This window comes from Meleagris gallopavo, chromosome 1 (genome assembly GCF_905368555.1).
Source record: "Meleagris gallopavo chromosome 1, MGAL_WU_HG_1.1, whole genome shotgun sequence".
NCBI lineage: Eukaryota > Metazoa > Chordata > Aves > Galliformes > Phasianidae > Meleagris > Meleagris gallopavo.
In genome coordinates this window covers 83,622,704-83,636,841 of record NC_139404.1, presented here as the reverse complement: position 1 = coordinate 83,636,841, position 14,138 = coordinate 83,622,704, and the positions used below count along the sequence as shown (strand labels likewise).

The window sequence follows — 14,138 nt, the reverse complement described above, 5'->3', positions numbered from 1 at the left end:
TTTTTCAGGCATTTGAGGCGTGTATTTTTGGTGGGCAAAATATGGTGTTGAATTGTGACTCCTAAAGAATACAGTAATAATATTTTTCCTTTCTATCAGCTCCAAAAGAAACGCTCCTTCCTTTCAAACCTAAATCATCTGTTGAGACAGAAGTACCACAGAGTAAACCTGGTAATTAAAAGTTTTTAACTTTGAAAGTGTTACTGCTGTACTATCTTAATTATAATTTTTGCTGCAATTCCTTACTACAGTGATATGATATGCACAATATTTAGAGAGAAATTAGCATCATTGTTCAGCTAGTAGTACATGAATGGATTACATCAAAAATAATGCCCCCAAATTGCATAAAATACTTGGGACACTATTTTCTAAAGGTTTATTTTAACATTTAAAATATGAGGAACTTGATAAATTTGAATGACAGTATACTACTGTAGCTGGCTTCACTAAGTTTTTTGGGAAGTTTTTTAAGGAAAATTAATGTGCTTTATTTTTGCAAGTGCTTTTGAAACTCAGGCTACAGAATCTTAGTTGAAGATAGGTGATAAGAGTATAAGTACTGTCTTCTGATCATTGCAGTAATTACAATAAGTTTAGAGATCCGAAATTATAATGAAACATATATGGTATATCAACATCACTCTTTGTGTGCACTATTTCTATAAAAATAACTTGGTAGAACAGTTACAACACAGAAAGAAAATAAGGGAAGGAGTGACAGCATGATCATAAAACTTAATTTTTCTTAATCTGTAATTCTCAACTGTCTCCAACTAGTAATACCTTTTTTTAGGTAAGTAAGTTGATGAACAGTTTTATCATTCCCCCTTTTTTTCCTCAGAGTTCTTATGTAGCTAGAAACAATTTAAGCACCATTAATTAAAAGAACAGTGCATATATTTTGTTGTGAAAATCAAATATAACAGTCCAGCGAAAAGACTTATTTTCTAAACAATTATTTTGAAAGACTCTCAGTAAGTAAACAAGCTAGATTCTAAGTCTTAATTGAACCTATTTCCAATCGTATAGTATTTAACAACTATCATCTTTTGGCACCACTGCATAGTTTGGTTTAATAAAAGAATTTTAGAAAACACAGCTTAAGTGGTTATATTTTTTCCTTCTAAAATTTAGTTCACTTTACTGACCTTTACACAAAATAAAGGCTACTATTATGATAAAAGTTGATAAAAACAAGTGGCACTATTTGGTCATCACTCTTTATACTAATAAGTAGGTTATTTTCCAGCTTTCGTACTCTAACGTTATTTCTGAAAGAAGCAAAAATTCATATAGGGTGTTTCTGCCTTCAAGTCTCTCCTTTTCATCCAGTAATTTAGATATTGCTGACAAAATTTTGTCATATCTGAGTCAGGATCATAGAATCATATCATAGAATCATAGAACGGCCTGGATTGAAAAGGAGCACAATGATCATGTAGTTTCAACCCCCTGCAATGTGCAGGGTTGCCAACCACCAGACCAGGCTGCCCAGAGCCACATCCAGCCTGGCCTTGAATGCCTCTAGGGATGGGGCATCCACAACCTCCTTGGGCAACCTGTTCCAGTGTGTCACCATCTTTTCACCAGAAAAGAATGCCTTAAAGATAAATATGTTAGGAAAGCACAAGTTAGTGTCCATCATTAGGATGTCTGCTGTGAAGCTGAAGGCCCAACAGAACACTTGCAGTGTCTGGCTGTCAGCATGAAAATACGTCCAGGCTAATCAGAGCACATGCCTATTTCCTGTCATTAAAAATTGTCTTAAGCAGACGTGTAGATAAATTTTCATGAAACACACTTAAGATGAAAGATTCGTAAGTAAATCCAACATCATTGATTTCATTTCTCACAGAGCAATGTTTTATTTCTCATAGCTCCAAAGACAACACACCTGGGATCAATTAACCTTATAACAGTTCATGTTGTTGATGGGTCCAAAATGACTTTGGGTAATGAAAATATTACGTCAGATTATTTTTTGTTTATAACTTTCCTTTCTCTGCTTTTCTATATGACTAAACTTGCACTTTAATCAACAGAAATATCTTAAATATATCTTTGCCTTGTTCATTTGTTAGTCTTACTCCAGTGCATGTACAAAATATTGATGTTTTTAAATTTCCAGGAACTTTCCTGACATTTGGTTGATATTCCTTATAGAAATTCTCATACATGAGGAGTCATATAAAAAGACATTAGCTGTTCATCTTTTCTACTGTCTTTTGATTTATTAATTGTGTATATCTTCCCAGTCTTTTAGTCTTTGCATGAAACTCTGATTTCTATCACTGGTTTCTACCACTGACTTTTTTGTTTATGGTCTGCACTCAGTTTAAATTTCTCTTTTACCTGTGGTGATTTGATGTTTAAAAGAAATAATTTGCATTTGATAAGCAATGAAATCTCCTATTTCAGTTCCCAATGAAACGTATCAGATTTCACCCAAACCCAAAACTGCTCTCACAACTGAAATTCCATGGTTGTATACAGGTAATTCTTATGATTTTCTGTGTTGCATTGAGTACCTATAGCTGTTAAGTAAAATCAATATGATTTAAGATTTAGTGTCTTATTCTTGTTACCCCTAAATGCTTTTAAGTCTATTAATTTTGTGTGTCTAATCCTCCATTCAAGAGTTTTGCAAACACAAATGTAACTGATCTCCACATTTTTCTTTTTCAAAATGCTAGATCTAAATTTTTGAAAAATTTCCCAACTATAACTGTCAAAAATGAGTAATACATTCTTTCCACAAGAAATGTTTTCTCAGACACTTCAAAGAAGCTAGAGTAAGTGATGTTGATAGAATGGTTTTTAGGCTCAAATATCAAATAGCTAGCTGTATTTATGTAAAATACATTTACCTCAAAGTTACTCAGGTCCATTATTTGGCATGAAATGACAGTGACAACTGCTTACGTTTTTAGCTTTCAGTGAGATTCTCATACATACTGTAATAACTAAAATGTTGAAACTAACAGACAAGTGAAAGGTGCCAGTAGGAAAAGGTTGAAGGCTTGTAATTTTAACCTTGATGATGATGCTATGTTCTACAGCTCTGTATAATGTCTGCATTGAATGCTTTCATTTGTCTTCACAGGAATATTTCAATATTTCTTGTTTTGATCTGGATATTAGATTTGAGGAGATTCAGTTTGGTGTTTTATTTTGAGGTTTTTTGTTTGTTTGTTTTTTACAGAACCTAATTAATGTCTTAAGGCCATGGATACCTTGCAGAGCTAACTCTGTATCCATATACAGTTGGGTAACTGGCTGTAAATATTTTATATCTTTTCCTAAACCTAAACATGAATGTAACTGGTCAGACTGCATGATGGAGTAATCTGACCACTAAAGAAACTAGCATTTTCAGCGTGCATTTTGGAACGGAACTCATAGAATTCTCATTTGTCCATTTTGCTATATCACATTGGTGCATGGACCATTTTTTTGTTTCAAATTACTCTGTGTTATTGATGTTGCTTTTACACATAGTATTTAAACTGAACTTTATTTCTTTTTAGCAGGACATAAAACACGTCTCACTTCTTTAAGACCAAGGCCATCTGATAAATCACAAGCCAGACCTGGTAATAATTATTTATTCTTTTTTTTTAATGGGAAGGAGAAAAAAAATGATTATTTAATGAATGATGTTCACCTGTTCTTAGAGGAATTTTACATATTGCTGGGAAAAAGGCAGATTTTTCTTCCAATTAACCAGTTTGCAGGCAAAGCCTTTCAAATGTAGAAAAAGAAATCATACATACCAGCACAGCAACTGTTACTTATTCTTCTCTAATATGGAATTGTTGCCATCACAAATAAGTCTGTTTGACTTTGTTTTCTTCTTATGAAACTTTTTTTTTTTCCTTCTTTTTCTTACTGTTTTTTTTTTTTGTTTGTTTTTGATTTGTTTGTTTGTTTTAACTTCTTCTCAGCTCTGAGTAAAACCACAGTAGCACCAGCTAGAACAAAAGCACCTGGCTTGCCAAAGTGGATTGTGCCAACAACAGGTAGAGCTATATATTTTTTTTAAACGTATTAGGAATGTTACTTAAATAATTACTGAAATAATCTTGAACCCTGCAAAATACTTCATTACATTTGATTTGAAGTTAATTCCTTAGAGTACAGTACAATATAATTTCTGACTTTAATAATTCTGTACTGTTCTTGAGTGCCACTGTGAGATTATATTGTAAAAGATAAGAGTAGACTTACAGATAGATTATTATATGCCTACTTTGTATTGATGTTTTCCAGATGATAGGTCCAGAATAATTACTGGAAAATGTTGTGTCAAATAGTTACCAGATTATTTAAGTCAGAAGAGCGGTTAAGAAAGCCTTAAAGCCAAGCATCTTGCTTGTTTTGCAAGTGATGTGATTGCATAGGACCAACTCATTATTCAGGATTTTGAATACTTCCAACACCAAGGAAGCTCTTAGTTGATGAGTGTTAGAAGAGACTGAGAACTATCTCTTTACACATCATTACACAATCCTACAGTTACCATCCATCATTAATCACAAAGTCTTATTAAAAATACTGTTTTAGTAAGGGGAGAAAATATTTTCAAATTTTAATTTTACTTGATTTTTCCATTCAATCAAAAAAACATTGTCAGTATTCATTCATACTAAAGATGGTACCTACGTTCTTTTTTTTAGTTTTGCCAAGCATTAATTTAATATGTCATTATTAATATTTGTTTTTACCATGGACATTTATTAATTAAATACAGATTTTCATGATTCTTCATCAATTACACAGGGTTTAAGTAATAAATAATATCAATTAAAAGAAAAATACATAAATATTAAACATATTCCATGCAAAGTTTTGGCTCTTCATCCGCTATCACCTGTACTGCTGTCCCATAATATTACCTTGTGCTAGCTAAGTTAGGATAATCTGAGTAGCATACTATCTAATTTACCCATACCTTTTTTGCCTTTCTAATTTTTCTCTTATCTTGAATTTCCAAAGTATCTTTGAGAACTTATTACTTGTTGTTGACCTTAGAGTGACATGGGCTAGCCATTCTTGTAGATTGTTTTGAGAAGTCAACCATATTCTTACTCAGAAGAGACGGTCTTCTATTTAAATTAAATTTAAGATAGCTTGAACATGATATACTCTTTTCTATTAAATGTAGAGTAGATGTCTTCGTTGGAGGTATGTGTTCTTTGACCTACCATATTCCTTCTGGGAAATAAAATGAGCCCATCTGATTCCAGAACATCAGAGACATTATGATTGATGGTAGTAACATGGATCAAAATGTTTTGCTATTCGAGTTGGACAGTCTGCTTATAAGTGAACTTTCAAACATCTGATTACCAAAACAGGCAGAATGCATGCAGGTTTCCAGTAATAGGTGTCTTTGAAATCATATTATGAAATTATGTATGAATACAGAGTTATGTTAGATAGTATGTGAAAAATTTTCATTCTTCCATATAGCAGTACCCCTGGTAGTAACATTTTTAGATTAAGTAGAAAAAATAATTAAAAAAAAAAAAAAAGCATCCTAGGTAAACCGGAAGTGTTAACATAATAACAGATATGTAAACTATTTTAAGTGTAGCTTATTGTGCTTACTGCTATTTTAGGTCATTACTATAGTATTACTTTAAGCAATTTTTATCTTAAATGCTTCATCTGGAGTACCCACTAGTCTTTATTTCTATGTCTTTACAGTAGGGCCACTTGCCATCAAGAACTACTTCCACTGTCATAGATGATGTCAGAAATCCTCACAAGGCTATATTACCTTGTTGTGAAGGCTGAGTATTCACAAGGAAACTGATACCTTCTTTTAAAGTTCTGAAAAATTATGATTTTGCAAGTTTCCATTCCTCAGCTATTTAAGTCTTTTCCTCTAAGTGGAGACATCATGAGGAGGTCTGTTAGCTAGATTTTGCATCTTGTCAAGTGAGCCCTTTAAGTTAAACGGGATGTCCAAAGTGCTAAGAGTGGACATATATTCTCAACTTTTTATTTGTACATCTAGTCCTATTGGCATAGCAACTCACTGATACCTTCTTATGACATACGTCTTTCTTCTCAAAAGTGCAGAGAGATCACCAATGAATTTTTCACAATCATGACATGACCACAGAGGGCTGCAACTTTTAGCAAATTCTTTTCATTCTCTACTATATTCTCCCCTTGATGATCAATAAGTAAAATCCCCAAACTTTCTGTAGTGCAAGTACATCACAGTATTGTGGCAAATGCAATATCTGAGCCTGTAAGGTTATCCATGCTTAGAAAAAGCATTTTGTACAACAAAGTGTTCAGGAAATCAATTACAAAGAAATCTTCTGCAACCCTCCCAAGAAATATGTAATTATGTGTTGCAAATGATCTTTTCAATCCGTTGAAAAGACTTAAAAAAGAGAATTTGACTAACTTTGAGACCTAAATCTTACCAACTAAGAAAAAAGAGTTTTATTTTTCTTTCAGTAGATGATGTCTTAGAGAAATTATAATACAAATGTTTTGATTATTTTTGAGAGTAGAGAAGTATATTTCTTCCACTATGAAAACAGTATGTTATTTTCTGTAGTTAGCTGAAAAGAATTCTTTAACCTCTGGTATAAGGTGATCAGAATCCTTAACCAGCCTGTAAGAAACAGTAAGTTTTCAAGCTTACATCTAAACATTATATCATTATTTTCTTTTTCTGAAGAATACATTTGTTACTCTGTTGTTTTATGACCAGTTTGCACATTTTACTTCCATACTGAGCAGGCATCACTGCTGAATGTGCTCCAGGTCTTCTTCCTGAGCATACACATTAGTATCAATGCAAAGATGTTTCACTCCATGCAAAGTGTGCTTGGCAGCTTCAGGGCCCAGATGATATGCTGTGGAGTTTGTTCTTTCCAGCAAAAGTGCGTGGGACTGTGGTTGGTTTCCTGGCAGGCTTTTAATTCTCCTGGCTAGCTGTATAGGTAGCTGTTATGCCAGCTAGTTAACATGACTGTGGGAAAGGAGCAGGGGCAGCACCTTCTTGACTAGCATTCCTTTTTATTTTTCTGCCATGTTTTAAGCCATTTTAAATCAATTCTCTACAATTTAGTTTTAAAGACATGGATTGTTGTATTTGTTTCCATGTATGTAATATGCCTTACCCAAGTATTATCTGGTTTTATCTTTAAAAGCTTCTGGACAAAATTCAGCAAAGTTTCACCAACATTTAGACTCCCTTCTGAGAGACAGTTGGTTCTCATTAGAACAGACAGCAACTTTATGCTCTCCTTATTTTTTATTTTTGAAACTGCGAGTGTATAGCAAAGTTCTACAGGAATTCAAATATTAAGGAGTAACGTGTAGATGCAGTACTGGGGAATATGGTTTAGCGGGCAGCATTGGTGGTAGGTAGACAGTTGGACTAGATGATTTAGAGGACTTTTCCAACCTTAATAATTCTACAATTGTATATGATCTAATTTTTTATCAACAGCACCTTTTCTACTTCTTCCCTTCTAATGGCATTCCTGCTTTTCAAGATGCATTGGTTAGTTTTAAGGTGTTTCAGACCCCATGCATACTTAAAAAGAATAATAATAATAAAAAAATTGTAACCTAAAGAAACATGGATACACATTTATCTAACAAAATTAATCTCAATTCTATTACAAGTTTGGATGAATGTTGAAATGCTTATACTATGGCAGCTAACGTAGCTTGCTTAACACAAGTGCTATGATAAATACAGAAAGCTGTATGACATTGCAGGTATTTTGTGTGGAAAAGACAAACTTAAGTGATTTTGAAGAGCATTAAAATACTCAAATTGAGATTTTTGTCAAAAGGAGCATGTTGTCACTTATTTTTCATTTCTGTTTTACAAACCTAATGATACTGCATGGCTCTGAACAAAATGTTTCTTCTACCATCTGGAACATTTACAATATTTTTTTTGTTGCTAGCTGATACAACTCAGAACAGATTGTGATTCCCAATTGTATAGTAAAGAATAGAGGCAGGCTTTCTGAAGACACAGGTGCAGAACTAAGTTGGACTTGTAATAGATACTTGGGTACTTGGGTGATTTTGTGAGATTAGGCAATGTAATGATACATTTTGTTGAAGCGTTTGTTGTGGGGTGAAGTCAAGAAGCTGGTATACTTTGTCTGATGCCTATGTTGTATAAGACTTCTTTTTCTTTTTAAAGCTAACACTGATGTTCTCATACATCTTCCTCAAATGCCATTCAGATGAAACATCCATTAGTGCTCTGATGCTTTGTGTACCTGAAGACCTAATTAATTAACCACTTTAGTTACCTGAAGACAAATTGCAATTATATCAATATCATACGATACATTTAAGATTTTCAGTCACAGGGACCAGAAGACCCACATCTTGATACAACTAACTTCAAGTCTCATTATTTTAACCTGTAGTGAATCACTTCATGTTTCCATACTGCTACTTTACTCTGTGAGGAATACTAAGACTCAGTCATATTTTTAGAGTGCACACTTTCCATCCAATTCTATTTTTACTGTGGATTTCTAAGACATACTTAGCATGAATAGTGAAACAGTAAAATATATTTTAAAAAATAGGTTCTTCATAAGTTGAAATACTAGTGTAGTCCAGTAACAAGTTGAATATTGGATTATAAAAATATGAAAACCTTTGTTGAAATGTTTAGATCATATGGAAATAGGCTATCCAATTTGATCATTAAGCTCTCATTTATTTTCCTTTTAGATTTCAAGGTGTTCTCTCATGTCATGAGAAAGTGTGAATTTTTCACAAACGTGATGATCACAATGTGTCTTCTCAGTCTACCATATTAAGAGATTTTCATGAAGTAAATACACTTATAAGGAAGGTTATCCTATGAATGTCAGCATGTGAAAGAGTTGATCTGTACTAGGAGAAGTTGCACTGATCTTTTTAATGTCATTTAATTTATTTATATTTTTAAAGTGTTAATATTCCTTTTAAGTAGGACATTCTTCTGTATATAAAATGAATTTTACAGACACTTTGCGTCCAGTACTCCAAATACAGATTATGTTTTTTTCTGAATTCCTCTAGTTATTCAATATAGACGACAACCAAAGACATTATTTTTGAGGAAAAGAAGAATTTCATCATTTATAAGAATCAACAGACATTTTGTTCTGTGTGCTGAAAATCTGAAATCTTTCCACTTATAATTTTGGTTTACATCATCAGTTTTCCCTTAATCTTATTCTCTATTTCTAAATATAACTTCATCAATGAATACTTAAAATTAAAGTGTAGACTCTCTAGATCAAGACTACTTTCTACTTACTTGAATAGAAAAATAAAATAGATTTAACAAAGGTATCACTAAAAATATCAGTTTTGCACTTCATGTTGGCTAGAGTTTGAACATACAGTACAAATACAGTACTGTAACATACAGTAATGTAGAACTGTTGTACAAGTCAGTGCTGCCCTGTAGAAAATAATTCATTCCCTTTCTCTTCACAGATGACATATATACACCTGAGGATATTGCCAGACATATCGGCATGGATGTAAAAAAACCTTTGGAATATATTGACACCTGGGAGAAGCCATTCTCTGGTAAGATTAATTTAAAAAAATGATAAGGAGATTTCTAATAGCTATGAAAAATCAAGACATTATCTTTCTTACATAAAAACACCTCCACTAAGAAGAGAAAGTAATTCTTCATCATCATCATTCATGCATATACTTCTTACTTCAGGATGGTTGTAAGAGATAAAAATAAGAATATTTTGTGGTCTCTTCTTATTCTGTGGCACATGTTTGCAACTATAAATTACCATCACCACTGTTTATTATACCCATTTGGTCAAACAGGCACAGTACTGTAAGCACTGATTATTTTCATTCCTATATGCTCTAGATAGCAAGGGAGAACAGCTAATCAAATTACATTCCCACTGATAAGAAGGCTTTGTTGGATATTAGGATAGTTAGGAAAATTAGAATGTGAGGGATGTTGCAAAATACCAAGGTGGAGTGAATTAGCTGAAGTTTCTTTACATGTGTTCTACCAGTCTTATCCGTTTTAACTCTCTTGAAAGAGAGACAATCGTATTTTCAAAACATTCAAAACATTTCAACTGAAGATATGCAATAATGTTATAGGTCAGTTATCAGAATTTGGTTGCTTCAGCCTACCTGGTTGCTTCAGACATTTCTAGCAGAATACCAGTCTTTACACATGTCAATCCATACAGAGATTTTTTCATTTTTTTACATTAAAGTAGTATTGGATAACATAACTCTAATAATAATTCACTTTTGCTACATCTTACACTTCAATCTGAGGGGGACTGGTTTTATCAGTTAGAAAGTACAGAAGTAATGAATTCTGTGAGTTAGGGTACTGAAGAAGTTTCCAACTACACTCAGATACTGTTTACTGTGGGAAGAAGTATCCCATTGGCTGCCAAAAAAAAGAATGGTTGACAGAAATGAGACTAACTACACATAAAATGAACTTTCAAAGTATTTGTACAAAATCCCTGAGGATCTTTATTTTATCACTGTAAGCTTGTAAGATACCGTAACACACACTTTATAAAGAATTCAAGGCTGAAAATACAACTGTGTTTATTTTCATGCTTCGTGTCTTTGCTTTTGCTACTAAATCAAACGTGAAACAGTATTTCAGATGTCAGAATATGACTCCTATTGTATTCTATTGTATTTTCTGATTTTATTGACTTGGAGGTTAAATAATTAATGACAATGTCCTATTATGTCATTCAGGAGCTACATCACCTAGACCTCAGCATCCTCCTATACCTCCTGTCAAGCCGACACCAATGCGAAGAAAGCCTCTGCCTCCAAACACTGTGACGGGTAAACCAGGCATTCCAGGTATCTCAACCTTTTCAGCATGAACATTTTATGTGTTACTTAACTCACTATCTGTGTACAGGAAAATTTGATAGCATAAATTCTTTCTGAAATTAAATGTGATATCTATAAAAACCAGTTTTCTTAAAGAGCCTTGTGTCTTTTGTCTGAATATACAAATTATTTCTGTATAGATACAGATATATTTAACCTTTTATGTAACTCGTCCACAGTAAGGGAGGTGAGAGCTAACCAGCATCAAATGAGCATAATACAAGTCATCCTTTAAATAGATCAACTGTAAAAACATTTCATGTCTACTAATAGCATTTGCAGTTATTTAATGTATGTATCAGATGGGAGATATCAGATATTATGCTTCAATACATACCCACAGCTGATAATTTATGAAAAATTCTGTCCTGTGTATCTGGCACATGCATTAACCACTGCATATAACTTGAGCTAACAAGCAGCCAAAACTAACTTATCTGGGAGGTAGAAGAATAGAAGTTATTACATGTACGATGAGTTTAGCTTCATTTATGTGTAACAGTGTTCTTGCTTCTCAGTATCATTGTTAGAGCACACAGAATCTTTTACATTTCCTGTTTTATTTTAGTTTTATCCTGAAGCTAATACTCAGTATCATTCTGTATGTTTTCTCTGCAGAGAAATGCAGAGAAATTTGAAATTAGAATCCAAAGGTTAATGTTAGTTCATCTCACTCTGCTTAGCATCATAAGTAATACTCCCCTCTTCATATTACTCTTTTTACTTCACTGGAAATATGAAGGTCTCGATTCTGCTTTATTAATCATTTCATTTTATTTGTTTTGTTTTATTTTGCTTGGGGGATTTGTGTGCTACTAAGGCAAGAAAGTTGTGAATTTTTTTCTCCATTTTCTTGAAAGCAAAGACCGCCTTTCTGTTTGGGTCTGTTAAGGAAGACTCTTTTGACTTCTATGTCCTTTGCTCGTCTACAAAATCTAAGCTGATCCATCTCTGCGGGCATCATTGTGAGAAAGCTTACCCCAGTAGTAGATCTTCATGGTGGCAGGACCTAAATAAATCTTTAATATTTTGTGCAGCAATTTAGAAGTAAAGATCTCAAAGATGGTTGAAACAAGCTGTGTATCTGCATAACAGCAGAGCTAAGAAATGTTATGTCTGCACTTCCTGTTGATTGGTGGTGTTTTCTAATAGCTAAAACAGAACATGAGACCTTGTCAGTCTTAACATGTAGCATGCAAAAAAATTTGCCTTGATGCATTTTCATTTGCTTGTAATGGGATCTATTATTATTTTCTCCATTAAATCTCTAATTCATCTAACAGCATTTTGGAATTCCACCATTTTTTTCCATACTTAGTGGCCAGGTTATGGAGTAGTCATCTGTTGTCATGTCTTCCTAGACATTCAAGAAAGAATAAATTGGTTAGATGACCTGGACCTTCCTTGTGAGGCCAGGAGTAGATTTTCCTTTTTCTCTGTTTCATAGTGTTTATTCAGCTTAGTTTGAAACATCGTATAAGTTTCTTTCAGTTCTCTAGAGAGGTTGTTCCACATCATAACAGAAAAATTTTGCTTCAATGTTCCTCTTGGATTTTCCCTGTCATAATTTTGTTCTGTTTCTCTTTCTTTTTAATGCTGTGATTAATTCCTTACTTGTATCTTTCTTACTCGTCCACTAGATGAATGTTATGAGAAAGTCTATATGCAGATATTAAAAGTCTCTTAGCTATGTAAAAAAAAAAAAAAAAAAAAAAAAAAAAAAAAAAGTTCCAAAGCATTTGTGGAACTGGACTGAAGTGAGAAGTAAGAATCTAAAATTTCCACTGTCCGCTTTTATACTAGTTCCATTTTTTTAACTTAATTCATCAAAATTCTGCCTTCATTCTCCATGTTATGTGTCATACTGCCAGTGAAGGTGACTACATTATGTAGTTTGTGGATTTTTGGAGGTGAGATTTCATAGTCACAATTGTCTGGTAGGTTTCTGAATATCAGTTATTGACTTAGCTCTTTTGTCTTGTAAATAAATGTGTTCTTTTATTCAAGAAACAGAATGTTAATGTTGGTTATTTTATGACTTCTACCAGTGCTTTATAGCCAGGTCATGTTCTAGCTAACTGAAGTTCTTAAAGACAGTCTCCAAATAGCAAAGAATTTTATTACTAGATTTCAAGTATAAGTTATATTGACAATATGGACAACTCAGACTTTTCTTAAATCCAACTGGAAGCTATTGAGTAAGTTTTGAGGCGAATAGTTTTAATGAAAGTATATACCCACATATTTTATGAAGTAGTCATCAGAAATCAGAATTCTGTTGAGAATGAAATAGCTTTTTGATTTTCTGAATAGTGAATGCCTTTTTGCCATAAGCTCCTCCTTCTGTCACCGTAGCTAAACCAGCTGGACCAACAATGCCAGTGAAGACAGGAGTGCCATATAAGACACCAACAGCTTTTGCAACTCCAGAGTATTATGGTGAGTATAACACAGATTGTTCTGGACTCTTTTGTTTGTTTGTTTGTTTTCTAAAATGCATGTAGGTTTCCTCTTTTTTTCTTGTTTCCTTTTTCTTGAATACACTGATCCATTATATATTTAATATGAGAAGTACTCTATCTGGGATGATTCTGATTTCTGTTTTGCCACTTTGACTTCTGTAACTTGGCTGAATTCGTATTGGTATCTTCTAATATACATCTTTGTAAAGGAGAACATGATGACCCTTCTATCTTGGTAGAAATCAATACATGCTAAGCAGGACTTCAGTACTATTCAGTGTCTACTTTTAGTCTGTGAGAGAAGTAAATAAGACACTTCTTTTACTGAACATTTCATTTTGTATAGGATGTAAATTAAAATTGTTAACTTGACACTGGCAAGCACTCAAGGTGGTTGTGGTATCCTACTACCTAAGATCAATATGTTACTATCTAGATCAAAAAAAAAAAGAATGCAATAGAATAAACATAATGATCTGTTGTGAATTAATCTTTTATAAAATCACGTAGGAGTAAGCTACAAGTGGAGGAACACTTCCAGGAATGATTTAAAATGCCAGAAGAACTGTGAAATTCTAGAGTTCTAACATTGAAACTTAATATTTATTGCAAACTGAGTCATAACTGTGTCTCCTTACAGTTGATGCAACTGTCTTCAGTTCAAGCCCTACATCAGAAACAGATTCTTCAGGCAAACCAAGGTACCTAGGTAGGATTTTAAAAGCTATGTTATTTCAATTTGAGGAAATATATGGAAAC

The 14,138-nt window shown here is 33.1% G+C and overlaps 1 protein-coding gene across 28 annotated transcripts in view; it reads left to right on the top strand.

The window, feature by feature from the left end:
- The window catches only part of ABI3BP (ABI family member 3 binding protein), a 131,164-nt gene that overhangs the window by 91,950 nt on the left and 25,076 nt on the right, over positions 1-14,138 (top strand). For 26 of the 28 annotated variants that reach the window (XM_010720294.4, XM_010720238.4, XM_010720245.4 and 23 more), the window contains 9 exons: positions 100-171; positions 1,881-1,955; positions 2,422-2,496; positions 3,531-3,596; positions 3,948-4,022; positions 9,499-9,594; positions 10,774-10,884; positions 13,273-13,356; positions 14,020-14,088. In XM_010720294.4, coding sequence (XP_010718596.2) covers positions 100-171; positions 1,881-1,955; positions 2,422-2,496; positions 3,531-3,596; positions 3,948-4,022; positions 9,499-9,594; positions 10,774-10,884; positions 13,273-13,356; positions 14,020-14,088 — 723 coding nt within the window. The remainder of the gene's footprint in view (positions 1-99; positions 172-1,880; positions 1,956-2,421; positions 2,497-3,530; positions 3,597-3,947; positions 4,023-9,498; positions 9,595-10,773; positions 10,885-13,272; positions 13,357-14,019; positions 14,089-14,138) is intronic. The other 2 variants (XM_010720203.4, XM_010720225.4) reach the window with 2 other exon arrangements.